Source organism: Peromyscus leucopus, chromosome 3 (assembly GCF_004664715.2).
Source record: "Peromyscus leucopus breed LL Stock chromosome 3, UCI_PerLeu_2.1, whole genome shotgun sequence".
Classification (NCBI taxonomy): Eukaryota; Metazoa; Chordata; class Mammalia; order Rodentia; family Cricetidae; genus Peromyscus; species Peromyscus leucopus.
The window spans coordinates 40,538,769-40,558,381 of NC_051065.1; the positions used below are offsets into that span (position 1 = coordinate 40,538,769).

The 19,613-nt window shown below is 39.4% G+C and overlaps 1 protein-coding gene across 5 annotated transcripts in view; it reads right to left on the bottom strand.

Annotated features, from left to right (window-relative positions):
* The window catches only part of Pus7 (pseudouridine synthase 7), a 53,651-nt gene that overhangs the window by 17,383 nt on the left and 16,655 nt on the right, over positions 1 to 19,613 (bottom strand). For 3 of the 5 annotated variants that reach the window (XM_028855539.2, XM_028855538.2, XM_037203591.1), the window contains exons 6-8: positions 9,658 to 9,675; positions 8,130 to 8,241; positions 5,856 to 5,933 (exon numbers count right to left, since the gene is read on the bottom strand). In XM_028855539.2, the coding sequence (XP_028711372.1) occupies positions 5,856 to 5,933; positions 8,130 to 8,241; positions 9,658 to 9,675 (208 nt within the window). The remainder of the gene's footprint in view (positions 1 to 5,855; positions 5,934 to 8,129; positions 8,242 to 9,657; positions 9,676 to 19,613) is intronic. The other 2 variants (XM_028855540.2, XM_028855536.2) reach the window with 1 other exon arrangement.

Here is a 19,613-nt window from a genome sequence, read left to right on the forward strand (position 1 = left end):
GGAAAGCTAATGGGGCAATCTTGCTCTACACACACACACAGAGACACACAGACACACAGACACAGACACACAGACACACAGACACACACAGACACACACAGACACACACACACAGACACACAGACACACACAGACACACACACACACACACACACACACACACAGTGAAGCTATGTAAATTTTTAGAATTCACCTATCTATATAGGGCCAGAAACACGGTTCAGCAATTAAGAAAGAGCCCTTGTTGCTCTTCCACAACCTGAGTTTGCAGTACCTACACTGAGTGGCAACTCTCCAGGCAGTAGTGGTGGCGGCGGCTGGTGCACGCCTTTAATCCCAGCACTCAGGAGGCAGAGCCAGGAGGATCTCTGTGAGTTCAAGGTCAGTCTTGTCTATAGAGTGAGATCCAGGAGATACCCTGTCTCGAAAAATAAAAAAACCAAAAAAACCCCATGGTGATATTTGTACTGAAATGTGATTTTATTTGTATGTTAATAAATAAAGTTGCCTGTGGGTCAGAGCTAATAGCAAGCCACAGCAGAAGCTGGGTGGTGGTGGTGCACGGCCTTTAATCCCAGCACTTGGGAGGCAGAGCTAGGCGGATCTCTGTGTGTTCAGGGATACAGCCAGCATGGAGACACACACCTTTAATCTCAATACCAACCATAGACCTGGAGGTCTGTACAGACAGGCAGTGACTAGGAGGTCATGTGGTTGGGTTTACAACCAATGAGAAGGCAGAACAGAAAGTCAATAAAAGGACAGACACACAGGAAGTAGGTCTCTTGCGGAGAGGTAGGACAGCAGTGGCAGTGAAGGGTAAGGTTTTTAGCTCTGACCTCTTGTGCTTTTAACTCTGTAACTGATTCTGTGTTTCTTATTTAATAAGACGGTTACATCTACAAACCCCCCAAAACAAAAACAAACTTCTAGCTCTAGGGAATCTGACGCTATCTTCTGGCCTCTGAAGGTATCCCCACATAGGCACACACACAATTAGAAATAAAACTTTATTTTACCTGGGGCTAGAGAGATGGCACAATGGTTAAGAGCACTTGTTTGATGCTCTTAACCACTGCAGAGGACTCAGGTTTGATTCTCAACACCCACATAGTGGCTCAAAACCATCCACAACTTCAGTTCCAGAAGATTTGACCCTCTTCTGACTTCCATGCATATAGTGCACACACACAGAAGCTGGTAAAACATTCATGCACATAAAAATAAAACACATCTTTAAAAAAAAATTACCTATATAACATCTGAGTTCCTGGAATTCTTTTTTTATTTCATTGCTGGGAACTGAGCTACGGCTTCCTACATGCCAGACAAGCATTCTACCCTTAAGCTGTTCTTAGCTCTCCTGAAATTCTTCTTCTTCTTCTTCTTCTTTTTTTTTCCTTTTCTTTTTCAAGACAGGATTTCTTTGTGTAACAGCTATGGCTGTCCTGGAACTTGCTCTGTAGACCAGGCTGGTCTTGAACTCACAGAGATCCCTCTGCCTTTGCTTCCGTAGTACTGGGATTAAAGGCATGTGCTACCACCATCCTGCTCTCCTGAAATTCTTAATACTCTCTGAAGACAACCAAGTACTCGACATCAGCCTGTTTATTTCATCTCATTTGTAAGGAAGCAGACTGACAAGCATTTCATTGCTTAATACCCTCTTCCACTTTTGGTTAGTGCTGGGTACTAACCCCAGGGCTTCACACCTCCAGCCTTACTAAGTTAAAAAAAAAAAAAAAAAAAAGTTGCCGCTCCATTAATAGAAAAGGTAGAAGACAGCCATCAAAGTCAGGAAATTAGTAAAACCTGTACACCCAGTTCTCCTATTCCTTGTGCATCGATAGGACCTCATGTAAACCAGGGTCACCTCAAGCAGGGGAGCAGGTGTGTTCCAGCTAAGTCACAGCAGGCCCAGCAGAAAAAGGGCACCAGGCCCTTTGAATTGAGATGTAGAGGGAGAATGTTGAAAGTCAAAGGCATGTATCCCAATGACTCCAAAAAAGCACATGGTCAACATAAGTAGTGAGGACCAGCTGATGGAGCTCTTTAGTCAGTAGACACTCCTACAGAAAGTGACAGTATTTCAGAGACAGGAGCAAAATAAATAAATAAAATAAAAGTAAGCAAAAGCAAAAGACAGGAGCAAAAAAGAACCAAGTTGTCAGCCTGGCTGACCTGGCGACCTCTGGAGACTGCTTCTTGTAAGTGCCAGAAAAGAGCCTGACAGCTGTCCTTTTCTTTCCTTCCTTCCTTCCTTGCTGGTCTCATAGAAATCTGACTGCCTTGCCTCCTGAGCATGTGTTCCTCTGTTTGTGTCTGTATACTGCGGGGAGAGGGGAAAGATTGAAGGTGAGTGCCAGGCCCTCTCCTTCTTTAAAAACATAGAATTCACCATTTTATCTGTTTTCAGGGTTTTTAGTATATACTTACAATGTGTGCAGTGTGTCTCCATCACCTGAGAAAGAAACCTCATCCACTCAGCACTGACTCCATGTCCTCTAGTCTTCCCTGTAGTCCCTGTAATTGTTACTGTACTTTTTGTTTACATATTTCCCCATTTTGAACATTTCATGCAAATGAAAAAGAAATCAAATAGTGATTTTTTTTTAATACCCAACTACTTAGTGTAATTTTTCTTTTCTGTTTTTTTTAATATCAGGGTCTCCCTGTATAGCCCAGATTGGCTTCAAATTTGCTATTCTCCTGCTTCAATCTATATAGTGTTAGGATTAGCACTGTGCCAATATGCCCAACAATGCAACATTCTTAAGGCTTATTATGCTAAGATATACTACACTTTTTTAATATTGAATAATATTCTCTTCCCTGAATACACAATGGATAGCCATTTTTGCATCCATCCAGCAAAAGCCCAGAGCTACATTTAGTTCTTGAAGGTGAAGGTGCTCATTGGCAATACTGTTCACCAATTTTGATCATTTTTGGTTGTAAATTCATGTGACAATCTTGTTTTTAAGCAATAAGGGCCAACAAACCAACCTGCTACACAGAAGCCTTTAAAAACAAAGTCAGAGAAATCCTGGCCCAAGCTCAGACAGGAGACTGGCAGGAACAGAAGCAAGTCCTTCTGAATGAGACAGTTTGGGATTCTGTTGAAATGACCAAGTAGTTCAGAGTTGCAAGAAACTGGACAGAAATGCTGCTTATACCAGGACTGATCAACCCAGCAATAATTAAAATCCCTATGTGGCAGAATGGATTTATCCTGTCCACCAGTTCTCAAAGGAAAGGCCAATCTGCCTACCACACGGATCCATTAAGCAAACGAAGTGTGTGTAGCCTATATCCGAGAGGAAAGTGCAAAGTGCTTTTAAAAGGCCAGCATTTAGATGGTCTGCTGCAGTTCCTCAAAGTCAACAGGAAAATGAGAACAAGGTCTATGAGGGCAGAGCAGCACCCTGGTCAAGTCTGACCCCTGCTGGCTGATGAAGTGCCTCAGGTTTTAAATTATTACGCTTTTAATCCTCAAATTAGCGCGCACACACACACACACACACACACACACACACACACACACCCAAGTTCAAAACAAAGCAACATCTTCACATACACCCAGTAAATGTGATGGAAAGGTACCCTATGACAATGTGCCACTGCCTCAGGCCAAGGAAGAGAAGGACTCGAATTCAGCCAGTTATAACAGGTTCCTCAACATAAGCCATGTGGTCCTTCAGCATCTGTATATATCCTGCCCTCCTCAGCCACTCTCTTTCCTTGCCTTCCTTTTCTCTTTCTCCTTTCCTACCTCTCCTCCTTCCTTAATAGTCTTAATCTACTTTTATTGTGTTTATCCTGTCTTTTTCCCTTTTTAAGTTTAGCATACAAAGTGACTGTTTCCTTATGTCATTTTCATCCATATGTGTTGTTTTATTTTGTTTTCACTCATCCCTTCCACCTTCTCTCCTGCCCCATTCTTGCTGATTCCAAACCTTCTCAAAAACAGTCCCCATCAAAAAACAAAACCAAAAATAGTCCCCATCTTTTGCCATACATATTCCTTTACACTCTTTTTTCCTTTCTTCCCTCTTGAGATCTCTTCTTCCCCTCCCATGACACCCCCCCCCACACCAATACACTTAAAACCGAGTCTGCATATGGGGGAGGGGTGTAATACTTGTCTTTCTGAGTCTCAGTGGTTTTGCTTAACCTAATGCTCTTCTCTAGTATCTATTTACTGAAAAAAAAGAAAAAAAAAAAAAAAAAAAAAAAAAAAAAACAAATGCCCCAGAAATTTGTCTTTCTTAAATGGGTGTTATACTATTTCTTCTGTATGATTCCAGTTTCAGCATATATGCTGCTGAAGTGAGTACATAGAAAGTTTTATTTCTTGCTACATGCCCACAAAACTGCTTACCACATTTACAGGTAGTAAATGTGTTGTGTTTCGTAAGTCCTTCTAATATCTCCATAAGCTATTTCATTGGTTTGGAAATAACAACTTAAGTCCTCCCAGGCCCCAAGAAACATTTCATCCTTCTAGAATCAAGGCCATTAGTTCTCTACCAGAGACAACACTGCCCTGGTATATCTGACAAGTCTGGAGATGGTTTTAATTTTCACAACTGTATGAGCAGCAGGGACTTATTACGAGCTTGTATGGAAAGGACAGAGATCAGCAAGGCTGCTAAATATCTTATAATGAACAGAACCAGTTACCACAACAGAGACTTTCTCAGGTGAAAAAGCACATAGTGCAGAGATGAGATCTATATTAAAACCATAGCATCCTATTATCTGTGCAAACTTTCCCTGACTGCCTTCATAGTAAGTCCCAGGTTTGCAGTCAAGACTGACTAAGGCATACCCCTAGTTCAGCTCTCATCTCACTCTAGCAGGGTTCTATTTATCTGCTGTCCTGTTCTATAACTTTTTCAAAAGCAGAGACCATCTTTTTCATCTGCATGTCTGTTATAAACAAAATATCTTATTTATTGTTTTGTACATGAATATTAAAGAACACATGTTGATATTTAATAAACAAAAGAGAAAGGAGCACTTATTCTCTCTCTCTTTTTTAAATGTGCACTAGTGTTTTGTTTGCATGTATGTCTGTGTAAGAGTGTCAGGTCCCCTGGAACTGGAGTTACAGGCAGTTGTGGGCTGCCATGTGAGTGCTGGGAATTGAATCCAGGTTCTCTAGAACAGAAGCCAGTGCTCTTAATCACTGAGCCATCTCTCCAGACCCAGTGCACTTATTCTTTTGGCTATATCACAAACAGCTTTTTTTTTTTTTTTTTTTTTGGTTTTTCGAGACAGGGTTTCTCTGTGTAGCTTTGCGCCTTTCCTGGAGCTCACTTGGTAGCCCAGGCTGGCCTCGAACTCACAGAGATCCGCCTGGCTCTGCCTCCCGAGTGCTGGGATTAAAGGCGTGCGCCACCAACGCCCGGCCACAAACAGCTTTTTAAAATTACTCAGAAAATACACATTTGATAAGATTAAGAAACAGAGATTCACGGTGAAAAAAAATGAAGTAGAAAAATAATATTTACAAAAATGTAGAAGCTGGGCTGGCAAGATGACTCAGCAGAAAGAGGCATCTGCTGCCAGCCTGAGTCCAGTCCAAGGGACCCACACAGTATAGGAGAGAACTTACTGTCTCCATTTGTACTTTGACCTCCACTAATGTGCCGTGGTGTGTGTATAGATTGTACATACACACACATACAAAATAATACATAAATAAATAAATGCAATAAAGATGTCTAAAAAAATTTTAAGGCAGAGACATCATATACAATTGAAAGCGGTAAACTTTGTAAAGCAAGCCTGAGGCTCTGAAGGTGTGCTAGGACCTCTGCAGTGTCAATCTGGGGAGAAGCTCTACTTACTTGAGGACAGCAATCTCCTGCACTGTGATGGCCCTTTTGTCTTTGGTTCCCATATAGGAGAATATGTTTGGTTTTACTCTGGTGAGACAGAAACAAAATATTCTGAAATTAATATACATTAACCAAAGCACATTTCTAATAACTTGTTTCAAAATACATGTACTAACATACTAAGAGAATAAGGAGAAACTTTAATTAAGATTTTATTGAGGAAAATTTAAATGAACATGCAAATTAAAGCAGCAAAAGCTGCCTTCTTAGCAGGGCTTGATTTCAAGCCTTGTGACTGCCAAGGAATCACTTGGTTTTCAGACTTGGCTAACTAGTAACAAAAAACAAAAGCTACACACTTCTACAGTCAGAAACAATTTGTTAAGTTACATAAAACTGTGACAATAAATGGGAAAATATTTTAGAGATATAATGTAGTACTCTGAACATTTCCTATCTTTAGTTTTTTTTGTTTGTTTGTTTTTTTTTTTTGTTTTTTGGTTTTTTTCGAGACAGGGTTTCTCTGTGTAGCTTTGCGCCTTTCCTGGAACTCACTTGGTAGCCCAGGCTGGCCTTGAACTCACAAAGATCCGCCTGGCTCTGCCTCCCGAGTGCTGGGATTAAAGGCGTGCGCCACCACCGCCCGGCCCTATCTTTAGTTTTTAAGAAGTTACAGTAATGTGATTTTTACCTTAAATATATCTACAACTCTGCATTAAAAAAAAAAAGCCAAATGATGAAACAGGGATCTGGATAGTTGTTCTTTTTTTTCTTGTGTTTTTAAGACAGGGTTTCTCTGTGTAACCCTGGTGTCCTAGAACTCGATCTGTAGACCAGGCTGGACTCAAACTCACAGAGGTCCACCTGCCTCTACCTCCCAAGTGTTGGCATTAAAGGTGTGTGGCCACCCCAACCCAGCTGGCTAGATAGTTCTGATATAAAAATATACAAAGTTCCATAGAAGAATATTTACATAGTTCCAGAAATCCTAACTGTACATCCCAGAGGAACATGTCCACCTGTCTACATCCTTAAGAGGACTATCTAGTCTCTTGAAAATGAAGCATGGTCAAGACAGCACAGACTCTTTTTTTCTGGAAGCTAGTGAAAAAAGTGAAATCTTATTTAATTAGGTATGGTATTCAGGGCTAACCTGTGTTCTCCTCAAACTCCTAAGTAGAAACCTTGACTCCCAGCATCTCATAATATAATATTTGGAAACAAGCCTTTAAAGAGATGACCAGGTTAGAATGTGGCTTCTCAGGTGGACTCTTCATAGGGAGTTCCAGGACAGACAGGGCTAGAGACCCTGTCTGAAAAACAAAGAAACAAAAAAGAAAAAAGAAAACAAAAGAAAATAAACCATGGAGAGATGGCTCAGATGTTAAGAGCACTGGCTGCTCTTCCAAAGGTCCTAAGTTCAATTCCCTGCAACCACATGGTGGCTCACTACCATCTGTAATGAGATCTGGTGCCCTCTTCTGGCCTGCAGGGATGTGTGCAGGGAGAACACTGTATACATAATAAACAAATAAATCTTAAAAAAAAAAAAAAAAAAAAAAAAAAAAAAAAAAACAAAGAAAAGAAACTACATATTCTGATCTTGGAACTTCCAGGCTACAGAACTGGGAAAGAATTATTACTTTTGCTATTTAAGCCATTTAGTGGTGTTTTGTTTCGCTCATCTGGAAAACATATACATTGTATAACCATGTTTAAACTGAGTTAAATTTTCACAGAATACAAATTTTCTGTGGTATCCACAGACATTTCTTTTCAAAATTTGTATTTTTTAATTTTTGGTGTATGAGTGTTTGCCTGCATATATTTATATATGTACCACCAGCATACCTGGTGCCCCTGTAGACCAGAAAAGGGTGTCAGATCCCTTGAAACTAGAGGAAATCTGGATGCTATAGAAGAGCAACCAGTGGTCTTAATTGCTTAATCTCTTACTATCTACTAAAACCACAAACACAAAAAATCATGGCACTTCACCTACCCTATGATCTTTGCTGTGTTTTCATTCCTTTGCGCAAATTTCATTTTTCCCTGGCTGTACTGAGAACTCTTAATTGTATGTGAATTATTTATTACCCCATCTTGAATTATTAGCACGGGGGTAAAAAGTTTTTTGATCTTTTTCCCACAAACATTCCCATTAGGAAGCACATTTGGCACTTGCTGATCTCTGATTCCTGCTCTTTTTTCCCAATGGCATCGAAAGAGAGAACACATTCCTATTTTACTGATTTTGTGTAAGAACAAGAATGAGACACTAACCGTAAATATTTGGACAATACATTGATGGCATCCATGGTGTCTTTGTTTTCCTTGTATAGAACAAAGTGGCAGTAGCTTCCCCGAGATTTTGGCCAAGAATGTTTTCTCGGATCTTAAAAACAAAAAATTTAAATGTCATATATACCATAGTAAATAAAAAAAAAAAAAAAAAAAAAAAAGAAAGAAAGAAAGAAAGAAACTCTATGGAGATCATTTTTTAAATACAGAACCATTCAGTGGTCAATCAGATGCAGCCTAACAGGAAGCATAAATAACTGTATGAGCCATACATACTAAACTTTCTGTAACTGGATACTAAAACACTATCTGTCTACATTTAAAATCAAAAACAAAGTATAAGTGGTATGAAAAATGAGTAGGACTAAGCAGCCATCTTCCCTCAGCAGATACATGGAACCCACGGTGCTGTGAGGGTTACTGGATCAGCACACATCAGGACCAAGGGGCCCTATAGCAGCTACATTCAAGAGGAAAGAACTGTTACAACAGATCCTACCATTCCTACTTCACAGCTAGGTATTCATTCACACATGGTAGCACAGATGGAGACAGGGTCTGTAAGGACTTGTTTTAATGACTTTGTAAATTTCCTAAAGGCCATTTCTACCACAAAAGTTTAGCTAATATCGACAAATGGTCTATAGATACCTACATGAGAGAGTAGCTGGCATTCAAAGCCTGATTCTTATGGTGTCAGTGTGTGTGAAAACTTAAGCCATGTTAAATGCTACCTTCTGAGTCAGTGTAACATGACTGCCCAACTCTTTGGGGACAGATACAGTCTATGACTTGGGATACCCTGACTGTTAAAACTGTTCTTTTTAATTGAATATTTCAATTATATTATAATCTAGAAACACATTTTAAACAAGATTTAGATTTAAAATGCTCAGAGTAAAGAAATTAGGACTCTGAAAAAAAATAAGCTGCAGCTACAATTCGCAGATACTGCAAATATCCATGAGTCCTATATGACATAGAGGTAGGCTGTTTTTCAAGGAGCATATCTAGTTTCATTGACATAAAAACTCCATGAAAGAAAAATTATGAAAAAGTATTTTGCACAATCAACTAGAAAGAATCCTCTTGTTTTGAAAACTGTCCTTAAAAAGTCTTTTCATACAAACTTAGGAATCTTCAGAGGCTTCTTCTTCCTGGGACTGAAGGTAACTGACCATCTGGCTTTGTCAAGCACTTCTTGATAACAGGTTAGTGATTTCATATACGATGTAAAGAACCATCAAGCAATGTAGAGAAGTAGTAACCCACCTCAGAAAACCATCACAGTATGTATATGCCTAGAAAAATCAATTTCCTACAAGTATCTCCTTAGCTCTTGGTGTGAAGTTCTTACAATTTCCTTAGGGCTGTGAATGGAAATATCTTTTTCGTTTTTTTTTTTTTTTTTCTTCCAGATCATTACCACTTAAGCAAAGTTATATGTACTCAGCACTTACGACAACATTGGTATTTCATCTTGTCTACACGAAATACCAATCACTCTTACCTGCTGCAGTTCTGACCTCTGTCCAGATGCACAGCATAAAGAGCACAAGAGAGCAATGTTTAATTTATAATACTGTTAAAGTGCTTTAGAGGTGAACATGCACATGATCGCATGGTAAGGGCATACTGAAGACTTCTACAGCACTTGGTAATTATGTGGTAGGTCAACAGCCATTGAGACATCAACAATAGGATGTTGTAGAGGCAAACAGTGAACAAACAGGAAAACTCCCCTCTAGGCACAGCCTTCTTGTCTCATTATCTTCACAATGGGCACGTCAGTTCATCCTCTAAGCTGTGTCTGTACCCATGGGATATAGCAAATTCTCATGACTAGAACTGAATGCTTCTTCTTTAACAGATTTTTTTTTTCATAAATATATCAAGACATGTTTGAAACACTGTGTGTGACTATTGTGATGAGAATACAACTGCTGTTTTGCTTCATGCCTTTTTTTGGTGTGTGTTTTAGAAGTTTCCTGCATTGAAATGTACAATTCTTTCAAATCATCTAGGTGGTGGTGGCAAACACCTTTAGTCCTAGCACTTGGGAGGCAGAGGCAGGAGGATCTCTATGAGTTTGAGGATACCCTGGTCTACAGAGCGAGGTCCAGGACAGACAGGGCTGTTACATAGAGAAACCCTGTCTTGAAACAACAATCCCCACGTACACACCCAAACAAAACAAAACAAAAAACAAAAAACCCAAAACAATAACAACAACAACAACAACAAAAAAAAACCCACAAAAAAACTGAATGCTGCTGAATGATTATTAGAGAATTTTTCTCTATCCACCAACTTACAGATGGAAAGATTTAGGAGACATGTCCAATGAACACAATGTTCTGTCCTTCCTTTACCATCATCTGAACAAGTTGTGTGAATTGAAGAGATCTGAGAAATCTAGGGAAAACTGAGCCTGTGCTGGGTAGTAGTCAGGAAGTAATTTTGATCTTATTGAATGTGCTAATGGTTTGGGATTTTAGTCCTCATTTGGTAAATAGATACTGAAGAATTTATGAGCAAAATGAGATGTCATATTAATTTATTTTAAAATGCTCCCAAAAGGAAAAAAGTGTAGGAATAGGGGTGGGGGTATAATGGACTAAACAGAAACAACAGAATGTCGGTCATCTTGAAGGGGGTTGATGGAGACACAGAACTACCTTCTCTATCTGGGCACAGAGTTGAAAATGTCCACAATAAAAAGCTAAAATAATCAAGTATGACACAAGATGGTGAAGTGTGGCTATATATTTTAACTTCTGGTTTTTAAGCAGCCACATGTAAGTACAAAGGCAAGAAATAAATACAGCCCCAAGACTGAAAACCTAAATGTTATCTTCCCTTAACAGAAACCAGGACAAACCAGTGAATTTGGCTCACAAACATGCACTTCCTATTAGGAAACCCAAGCACAGAATATGAATTCAATGACCTCTGCAACTAACAAACATAAATATTCATTTTCTAAGAATATTCATTATACAAGAGTACAACACTTGCACTGGAAATATTCTGAATAAGCAAAAACTCTAAAAACTCCAGCCTCTGAGAACACTATGTAATGTACACTTAGCCTTCAAGTTGAGTGAAGTTAGGATGACTTTCACATATTTTTGAGGCACTCCAGTTTATAATATATTTGCAAAGAATTCTAAGGCTGGCAATGCACTTCCTATTTTGAGAAGGCTGGTTCTACCTTCAGAAGGTATGACATTGCAGTCCAGACCTACACAGAAGGACACCAGTTAACAAGGGTAACCATGCCTCGAGGTTACTGTAAATAACGAAGGAAAGATGTAGGTGGCTTGAGTTAGATGACATGATGGGGTGGCATGCAGGACATTCTTTCTGCTTACTCAAGGTCCTCTTCATTAAAGCATCCCACAAAACCAACCTTTCAGCTTTCTCAGTATCCTGCTCCATCCACTGTCATCACTGCTGTCCTGACACTTCCACCCTTACCCTTTCTAGGGCCCTTTCATTTCATATATAGATTCATGGCTCTACTATCGTCAAAGTCAAGCAAATTTCTTCTTCTCCTTACTATATGTTCCCCCTTTCTCTTTGCTTAACTGCTTAATTTAAAAAGCACTCTGTATATACTGCCTTCTGTTTCAACCTACAGTGTAAACTCATTTCCAGTCTCATCATTCTAATACCCAACTACTTAAGGAAACAGACATTAGTGATTCCTTGTGACAGGCATATGTTTGAGTCCCTATCTCAAGTCTGGAGCACTTCCCACTGAGGTCTCTGGGATTCTTTCCTTTGTGGAGTCTGTCCCAGGAAGTCTTTGAGTCAGTGCCCCTCTCCTTGGTAGGTAGAGCCCTAGGACTAGAGACCTTGCCTGGGAACCATTTATTTCAAAAAGTACAAGAACTTGTATATATCATAAAATAGGTTTTTCCTCCCTGGAGGCAGTAGCCCTTTGGGACTATGTAGCTTAGGTTAGCCATGAATTCATGATTCCTTTGCCTCTTGAGGACTGAGATGATACAAATATGCTACCGTGGCCAGCCCCAGATTTTTTTTTAAGTTTGTGGTTAAAAACAAGTTCTTGAAAGCAGTTAGGATGTATATAATTTCAAAGTATCAATGTATTTCCTGCTTGTACAATGTTATAATAATTATATATCCCAAGCATGGTAAATTTTATATAATGTGTCCTTTTTAGACTGGTTTATCATAAAATGCCTGAGATTTAATGGCTGGTTATTTCTGATACTGGGTACTATGATTCAGAAGTTAACATGCCTATGTTTCACAAAGCATATCTCTATTTGGGGAAAGTGTAAAAATCCTGTAAATCTTGGCTGGGTGGTGGTGGTGGTGGTGGTGGTGGTGGTGCACACCTTTAACCTTAGCACTTGGGAGGCAGAGGCAGGCAGATCTCTGTGAGTTCAAGGCCAGTCTGTTCCACAAAGCAAGTTCTAAGACAGTCAGGGATACACATAGAAACACTGTCTCAACACCCTCCGCCACACACACACAGAAAGAGATAAACAAAGAAAGAGCTCCTTTAAATTAGCTACCAATTCATTAGCATCTTTCAAAGGCTCTGTGGGTGTACAATTACAGAAACTACAGAAACCTGTGAGTTCCAGGACAAGAAGGGCTACCCAGAGAAATCTTGTCTCAAAAAACCAGGAAAAAAAAAAATAAAAATAAATAAATAAATAAAAAAAACAGAAAAAAAAAAAAATTGGATGTGGTGGTGGACAACTATAATCCCAGCACTTGAGAGGCAAAAGTGAGACCAGAAGGATCAGGAGTTCAAGGTCACTACATAGTAAGTTTGAGACCAGGCTGGGCTACATGACAACTTAAAACAAAAAAATAAAAATAAAAAATGAATGCTATAAATTTGCTTAATAATATATAATCCACAAATAACAACTTATACCAGTGTTTGGCAGTGGATGAGCTTCAAAACATAAACTGCAAAGCTTTAAAGGCTACTATACTACACTACATCCAAATGTTAAGGGACCCAGGAGAACACACTATCATTTGCACTGGGCTCCATTTTCAGGGCCAACAATCAGCCTCCAGATACTTGTTCTCCCGATTTCTTGGTGACTTTTCCTTTAGGCCACTCTCAGCTTGGGGCAGGAGAACTGGATGAGAAAAGGCTGAATGCAGCCTCCCAAGTGACTGTCTCAGCTAGAGAACAGCCTTTGTGAGGAGGTGGAAGAAAACTCAGACAGATTTAGCCCAACTTTGACTAAATGCCCTAACCCGGAAACCCAAGAGGTTCAGGTCTCTGAGAAAATGCCAATCCAATCTGCTTTTTTGAAAGAAAAACAGGGAGGAGGTGCTTTGTGTCACATAACTCATTTATAAAACCTTAAGAAAATTACACACACACACACACACACACACACACACACAGATGGGTGTGGTGTCACAGACCTTTAATCTTAGCACCTGGGATGCAGAGACAAGTGGACCTCTGAGTGTGAGACCAGAGAGATTTATATAGTGAGTTCAAAGCCAGCCAGGGCTACAAAGTAAGGCCCCGTCTCAAAAATACATAAAAAAGAAAAAAGGTGGCTTGACATAAGCACAGAAAATCCAGATGTAAACAGAACAAGATGTGGCACTGTTACCTAAAGGAAAAGATGGGACAAACTATAAAGGCTACTTCCTCCTTACACAAAATATAGCATTGCTTAAGAAATGAAGGACATTTTCAAGAGGCAACTAGTCAAAAAAAGTTTGTGCCTTTTAGAATCTGCATCTTCATGACCACACTAGCAGAATAAGAGCTTGCTTTTCCTCTCTGGAGAGTAGTTGTTTGTGGTGGTATTCTAATTGTACTGAAATGTGATTTTGATTGTATGTTAATAAATAAAGTTGCCCGGGGGTCAGAGCTATTAGAGCCATAGCAAGAATGCAGCGGTGGTGGCACAAGCCTTTAATCCCAGCACTTGGTAGAAGAGCTAGGTAGATCTCTGTGTGTTCAGGGATACAGCCAGCATTGGAGACATATGCCTTTAAGACCTGGGGGGCTGTACATACAGGCAGTGACGAGGCAGTCGTGTGTTTGGGTTTACAACCAATGAGAAGGCAGAACAAAAGACTATGAAAAGATATACACACAGGAAATAGGTCTGCTGTGGGATGGTCTGTATGTCAAATCTGTTGCTCTGATTGGTCAATAAATAAAACACTGATTGGCCAGTGGCCAGGCAGGAAGTAGGTGGGACAAGGAGAGAGGAGAATACTGGAAGCAGAAGACTGAGGCAGAGACACTGCCAGCTGCCGCCATGACCAGCAGTATGTGAAGACACCGGTAAGGCACCAGCCACGTGGCAAGGTATAGATTTATGGAAATGGATTATTTTAAGCTATAAGAACAGTTAGCAAGAAGCCTGCCACAGCCATACAGTTTGTATGGAATATAAGTCTCTGTGTTTACTTGGTTGGGTCTGAGCAGCTGTGGGACTGGAGGGTGACAAAGATTTGTCCTGACTGTGGGCAAGGCAGGAAAACTCTAGCTACAAAAATATACACACAGGAAATAGGTCTCTTTCGGGAAGCTAGGAGCACACAGGAGGAAGGGTAAGATTTTAGCTCTGAGCTCTGACCTCTCGGCTTTCTCTTTTACATTGGTTCTGTGTTTCTTATTTAATAAGACGGTTGGTTACATCTACATCTGGCACCCAACGTGACAGGAATCCATTAAAAACTGCTTGGCTCAGTGGCAGGTCCGCTTTCCCGCAAGGGCGGCAGGGTGGGCGGCCCCCTAGTCCGAGCGGAGGATTCCTAGCCCGGGCCCAGGTCTGTTTGGCCTCAGGCCGGACTAACCGTGAGCTGCTTGCTTAAAGCCGGTGCTACAAACAACTCAGGCCTGCCCTGCCAAACAGGGCCCCTGCCTGTAAAGCCAACGCATGTGGTCAGAGCTTAAGGAACCCAGAGCCAAGCCTTGACTCGGCTCAAGAAGGAACACGTGGCTGGATTTAAGCTTTAGCCAGCTACGCTTTGTTGCGCGCTTTCTCTCTCTCTCTCTCCCTCTCTCTCTCTCTGGATTTACACCTCGGACACTAGGTGGCTATTCTGAAATTTCCTCGGATTTCTACTGTTCTACGCAGATTTGGTAAGTCATAATATATCAGATATTTTAAAGGAAACTATTTAAAAGAGAAATTTTTTCCACATTAAAAAGAAAATGGGTTTTATGTGTACATTGGAAGAAAATTGGGCTTTGTTTGAAATTTTAGGCAGTCTGACAATGGAACAACTATATGAGAAGATAAGTATTGTTGGAATTATGCAGTTTATCAGTATGCTTATCCTCCTTTTACAATTTAAAAACATAGTCAATTTAAGTGCCAGGATGACAGCTTTAGAAAAACTTGTTAAACCTGTAAAAATTCAGACAGAAGAAATTAACAGTGATGTTGTTTCAAGTTTGGATCATAAGGTTACAGAAAGAAAGCCTGTTTTCACACAGTCACCCTTAATTTATCCTGTAACCGTACAGCAGAGGCCTGATCAAATGGCTACACAAAATATTTGGGCTCCAATTGAAATGTTGGATTTAAAAAGGTTTAAGGAGACAATAGTATCTTATGGCATGCATTCCCCATATGTAAAGCAAATGTTAAACTCTTGGTCAACATATAATAGGATTGTACCACAGGACTGGCGGGAGCTGGCACAAGCTGTCCTGGAACCCAACCAGAGGCTTCAATCTCTAATTTGGCTCAAGGATGAAGCTAAAAACATAGAAAAACAATGGAGGGATAAAGGATACAAGTTTGCCAGGATCAGCTTATTGGAGAAAGCCAATATGCTTCAGTACAAACACAATGTTTATATGATGTCCAAACCCTAATTTTATGTCGAAAGGCAGCCTTGAATGCATGGGACAGAGTTGAGGAACCAGGAAAAAAAACTTAGTCATTTACAAAGGTTATGCAAGGCCCAAAAGAATCTTTCACAGATTTTTTACAGAGACTGGCTTCAGCAGTAAAGAGAATGGTCTCGGATTCAGAAGCTAGTAAGGTAATAATTGAATCTTTGGCCTTCGAGAATGTGAATGCAGCATGCAAAAGAATAATCAAGCCGTTAAAGGCAAGAACTGTACCTTTGAAAGATTGGATTAGACACACGGTTAATATTAAAGCTCATGAGCATGATGATATGTGGGTAGGAGAAGCAATTTCAAAAGGTTTGAGGAATGTTAGATGTTTTGGAAGTGGAAAGCAAGGACATTTGAAAAGGGACTGTAAACAGGTCATTCCTAGAAACAATGTTTCTTCAAGGAACAATGGAAACAGAATGCCCCTTCCTTCTGGAGTATGCAGAAGGTATGGTAAGGGAAAACACTGGACCAACGAATGTAGATCAACAAGGGACAGATGGACGTGTTTCCCTTTGCAGAATTTGGAAAATTGAAATATGTACACCATACCATCGATACTTATTCAGGATTTCAATGGGCAACTGCTTTGAGTTCTGAAAAAGCTGATTCTGTAATCACTCATTTGCTAGAAGTTATGGCCATCATGGGTATACCTGCACAAATCAAAACTGACAATGCTCCATCATATGTCTCTGTTAAAATGAAACAGTTTTTTGCTTATTACAATATAAAGCATATTACAGGCATACCACATAATCCTACAGGTCAAGCAATTATAGAAAGATCAAAGAGAACTCTAAAGGATATGCTAAATAAACAGAAATGGGTAATAAAAACCCCCAGAAATAGACTGCATAATGCGCTTCTAACTTTGAATTTTCTGAATGCCAATGAGAAAGGAACAACAGCTGCAGAGAGACATTGGATAATAGAAAAAACTACAGAATTAAATCAGCCTATATACTTTAAGGATGTGCTGACCTCAGAATGGAAACCAGGGTATGTATTACATTGGGGACGAGGTTTTGCTTTTGTTTCTACAGGAGAAGATAAGCTGTCGGTACCATCAAAATTGATAAAGGTTCGATTTGAACAAGAGAGACCTCTTAATTAGAGGAGGTGATAGTTCATCAACCAGTATGAACATCCAATTTAAACTAACTTGTACCAGTAACACATGCCTTTTCATTTAATCAGATAATAACTTGCCAAAAAGGAACATCCCCAAAATTAGTCTTGGGGAAAGGTTTTTGTTTTTGTCCTTTAGGAGAATGAAGGTTAAGGAATCTGAAGAACACAGAACAAATGAGACAACTGAAGAAAAGGGACAAATCATCTGTCCCAGGAAACAGAGTGAAACGGCGTATGGGTATATATTATCTAAAAAATTTTATGTCTTCCTAAATGTTTGTTTCTGCTTTTCTCTAAAGATTTAACACTACTGGTCTTCTAATAGTCCCAGTTCAATTAAAATTTAAAGCTGACTTTGGAGTTGGAGAATGGCTCTCTCCTTTAAACTCAAGCATGTTGTTAAAAGGAAAATGCAAACTCCCTGTATCATGCCAGAATAAAAGAGCCATCTTCTGCTATGGGACAGGACAAAAGCCAAATTAATTAAGGGACTATTCTATTACTAATCTCAACTTTTTGATTCTATTCTGATTCTTTAAACTTTTCTTAAAGTATCAATTTTATATCAAAATTTACAAGATTAACATATATAGATATATAGATATATATACATTTTAAACTTTGTTAAGATATGAATGGTCATATAGAGTACTAACTAATTCTAGGAAAAAAGGATTCAATTAGCTGCATATATATGTCTTTGTGTTCGAGTCTCTTATCAGTTTTCTGCAGGAAATCACGGCCAGGCCTAACATCAATTAAAGTCTCCGGAAAGAAGATGGGGCCCCACAACAACAACAATTCCACGTGGACAATAATAATATCACTAAGCTGACAAACATCATCTACAGATCAACTTTGAACTACAAGGTGCTGAGAGCAATTTTGAGATGACTAGTTGAGATGATCCACTCTCAAAGACTACTTGAACAAGGACTTGAGATAAACCCTGAACTTTGGCATTATACACAGACTGGATAATGAAGGATATAGTTACCTTTCCTAGAATTTGACAATTAACCTAAAATTTTTCTTTCAGGATAAAGATAACTTCGCCCATACCCAGCAGGAAGCAATTTTAAGAATACGAAGCCCACATTCCCAAAGAGGTGGTGTGGGGCGGGTGTTTTTTTTGGTCCTTTTAAATGGGTTTTGGGTCTGGGATAATTTTCATTGTTTAGGGGGGTTGGTTACAAGTTGTTGTCAAGGGTTAGGAAAAAGGCTAAGCAAAGGAGATTAAAGGTTCTTGTTTAAAAACAAAAGAAAGGAAGAAAGAAAGAAAAGAAAAAGACTAGTTTTAAATACTTTACATTGGATTGGATTGTTTTATATTATATACAAATTATATATATTGAAATTGATATTGTTAGAAAATGCTATATGTATATTTCTAATTGTATTTATACCATTCATTTAACAATGTAATACAATTTTATGATCCTTGAATGTTATTATTAGCAACTATTAGAATATAAAGAAATGAAAGTTAGTAGTTAGACATTACAATAGAACTTGTAGTCATATTAGATATGTTTTAAAAATTGAGCAGATATATTTTAGACGGGTCATCTTCAAACCCTTCTGAGATCTACAGAATATGGCATTTAAAATGTTTTAATAACTTAGAAAATTTCTTTTTTGAGACATGTTGGCTCCTGGCAGTACCAATCTACTTCAGAGAAAATATGGGCATTGAAGAAACTGCATATGGAGTTAACTTTCATTGTGGCAAAAGTAAGCCACTGGACAACAAAGTATCCTCGAATCAACAGGACAAAATGGACAGACAGGACAGGAAACAAAGGACTATTGATTGTTGCCAAAACAAGTGTGGTTATGGCTTTATCAAAAGGCATCTTCTGAGGTCAGGACAATATGGCACCATCCCTGAAGTGGCCTTCGCAATCCAGAAAAGGTACAGTGCCCTTTTCCTCGAAGGCACCTGAACAGGTAGTGGGCCGATGGCTTCTGTTGTGCAATGGAACAGCAGCTGAAAGCTCAGACCTCTCGATAGTAGACTGGCATTTAATAGACGGATGTGGAGAAGAAGGGGATGCTGAGATGAAGCCATATATACACAGCCAAGAAGAATGGACAGCTGAATTAAAAAACTCAACAATTTCCAGAATTTAAAATCCTGAATCATGACAGGACACTAATGGAATTCAGGTGTTTCTGGTACATGGACTGCTCTCACCCAATGTGAGGTTGAACTGTTGACCTTTTGTACATCCTACTTAACAAATGAGTCTGTCAGATATGCTAAGCCTGTAGGCTGAAGATGATGCCCCAACACTGCGGAGAAACCTCAGGTGACTGTCCAGGCAGCTGGCTGTTTCTGTCAACTCACAAATTTTTTGGAAGTTGCTTGCATGAACTTCCTGTTTTTATTTTTGTTAGCTAATATTATTTCCTTCTTGGATCTCTGAGGGAGTTGAAGATTAGTT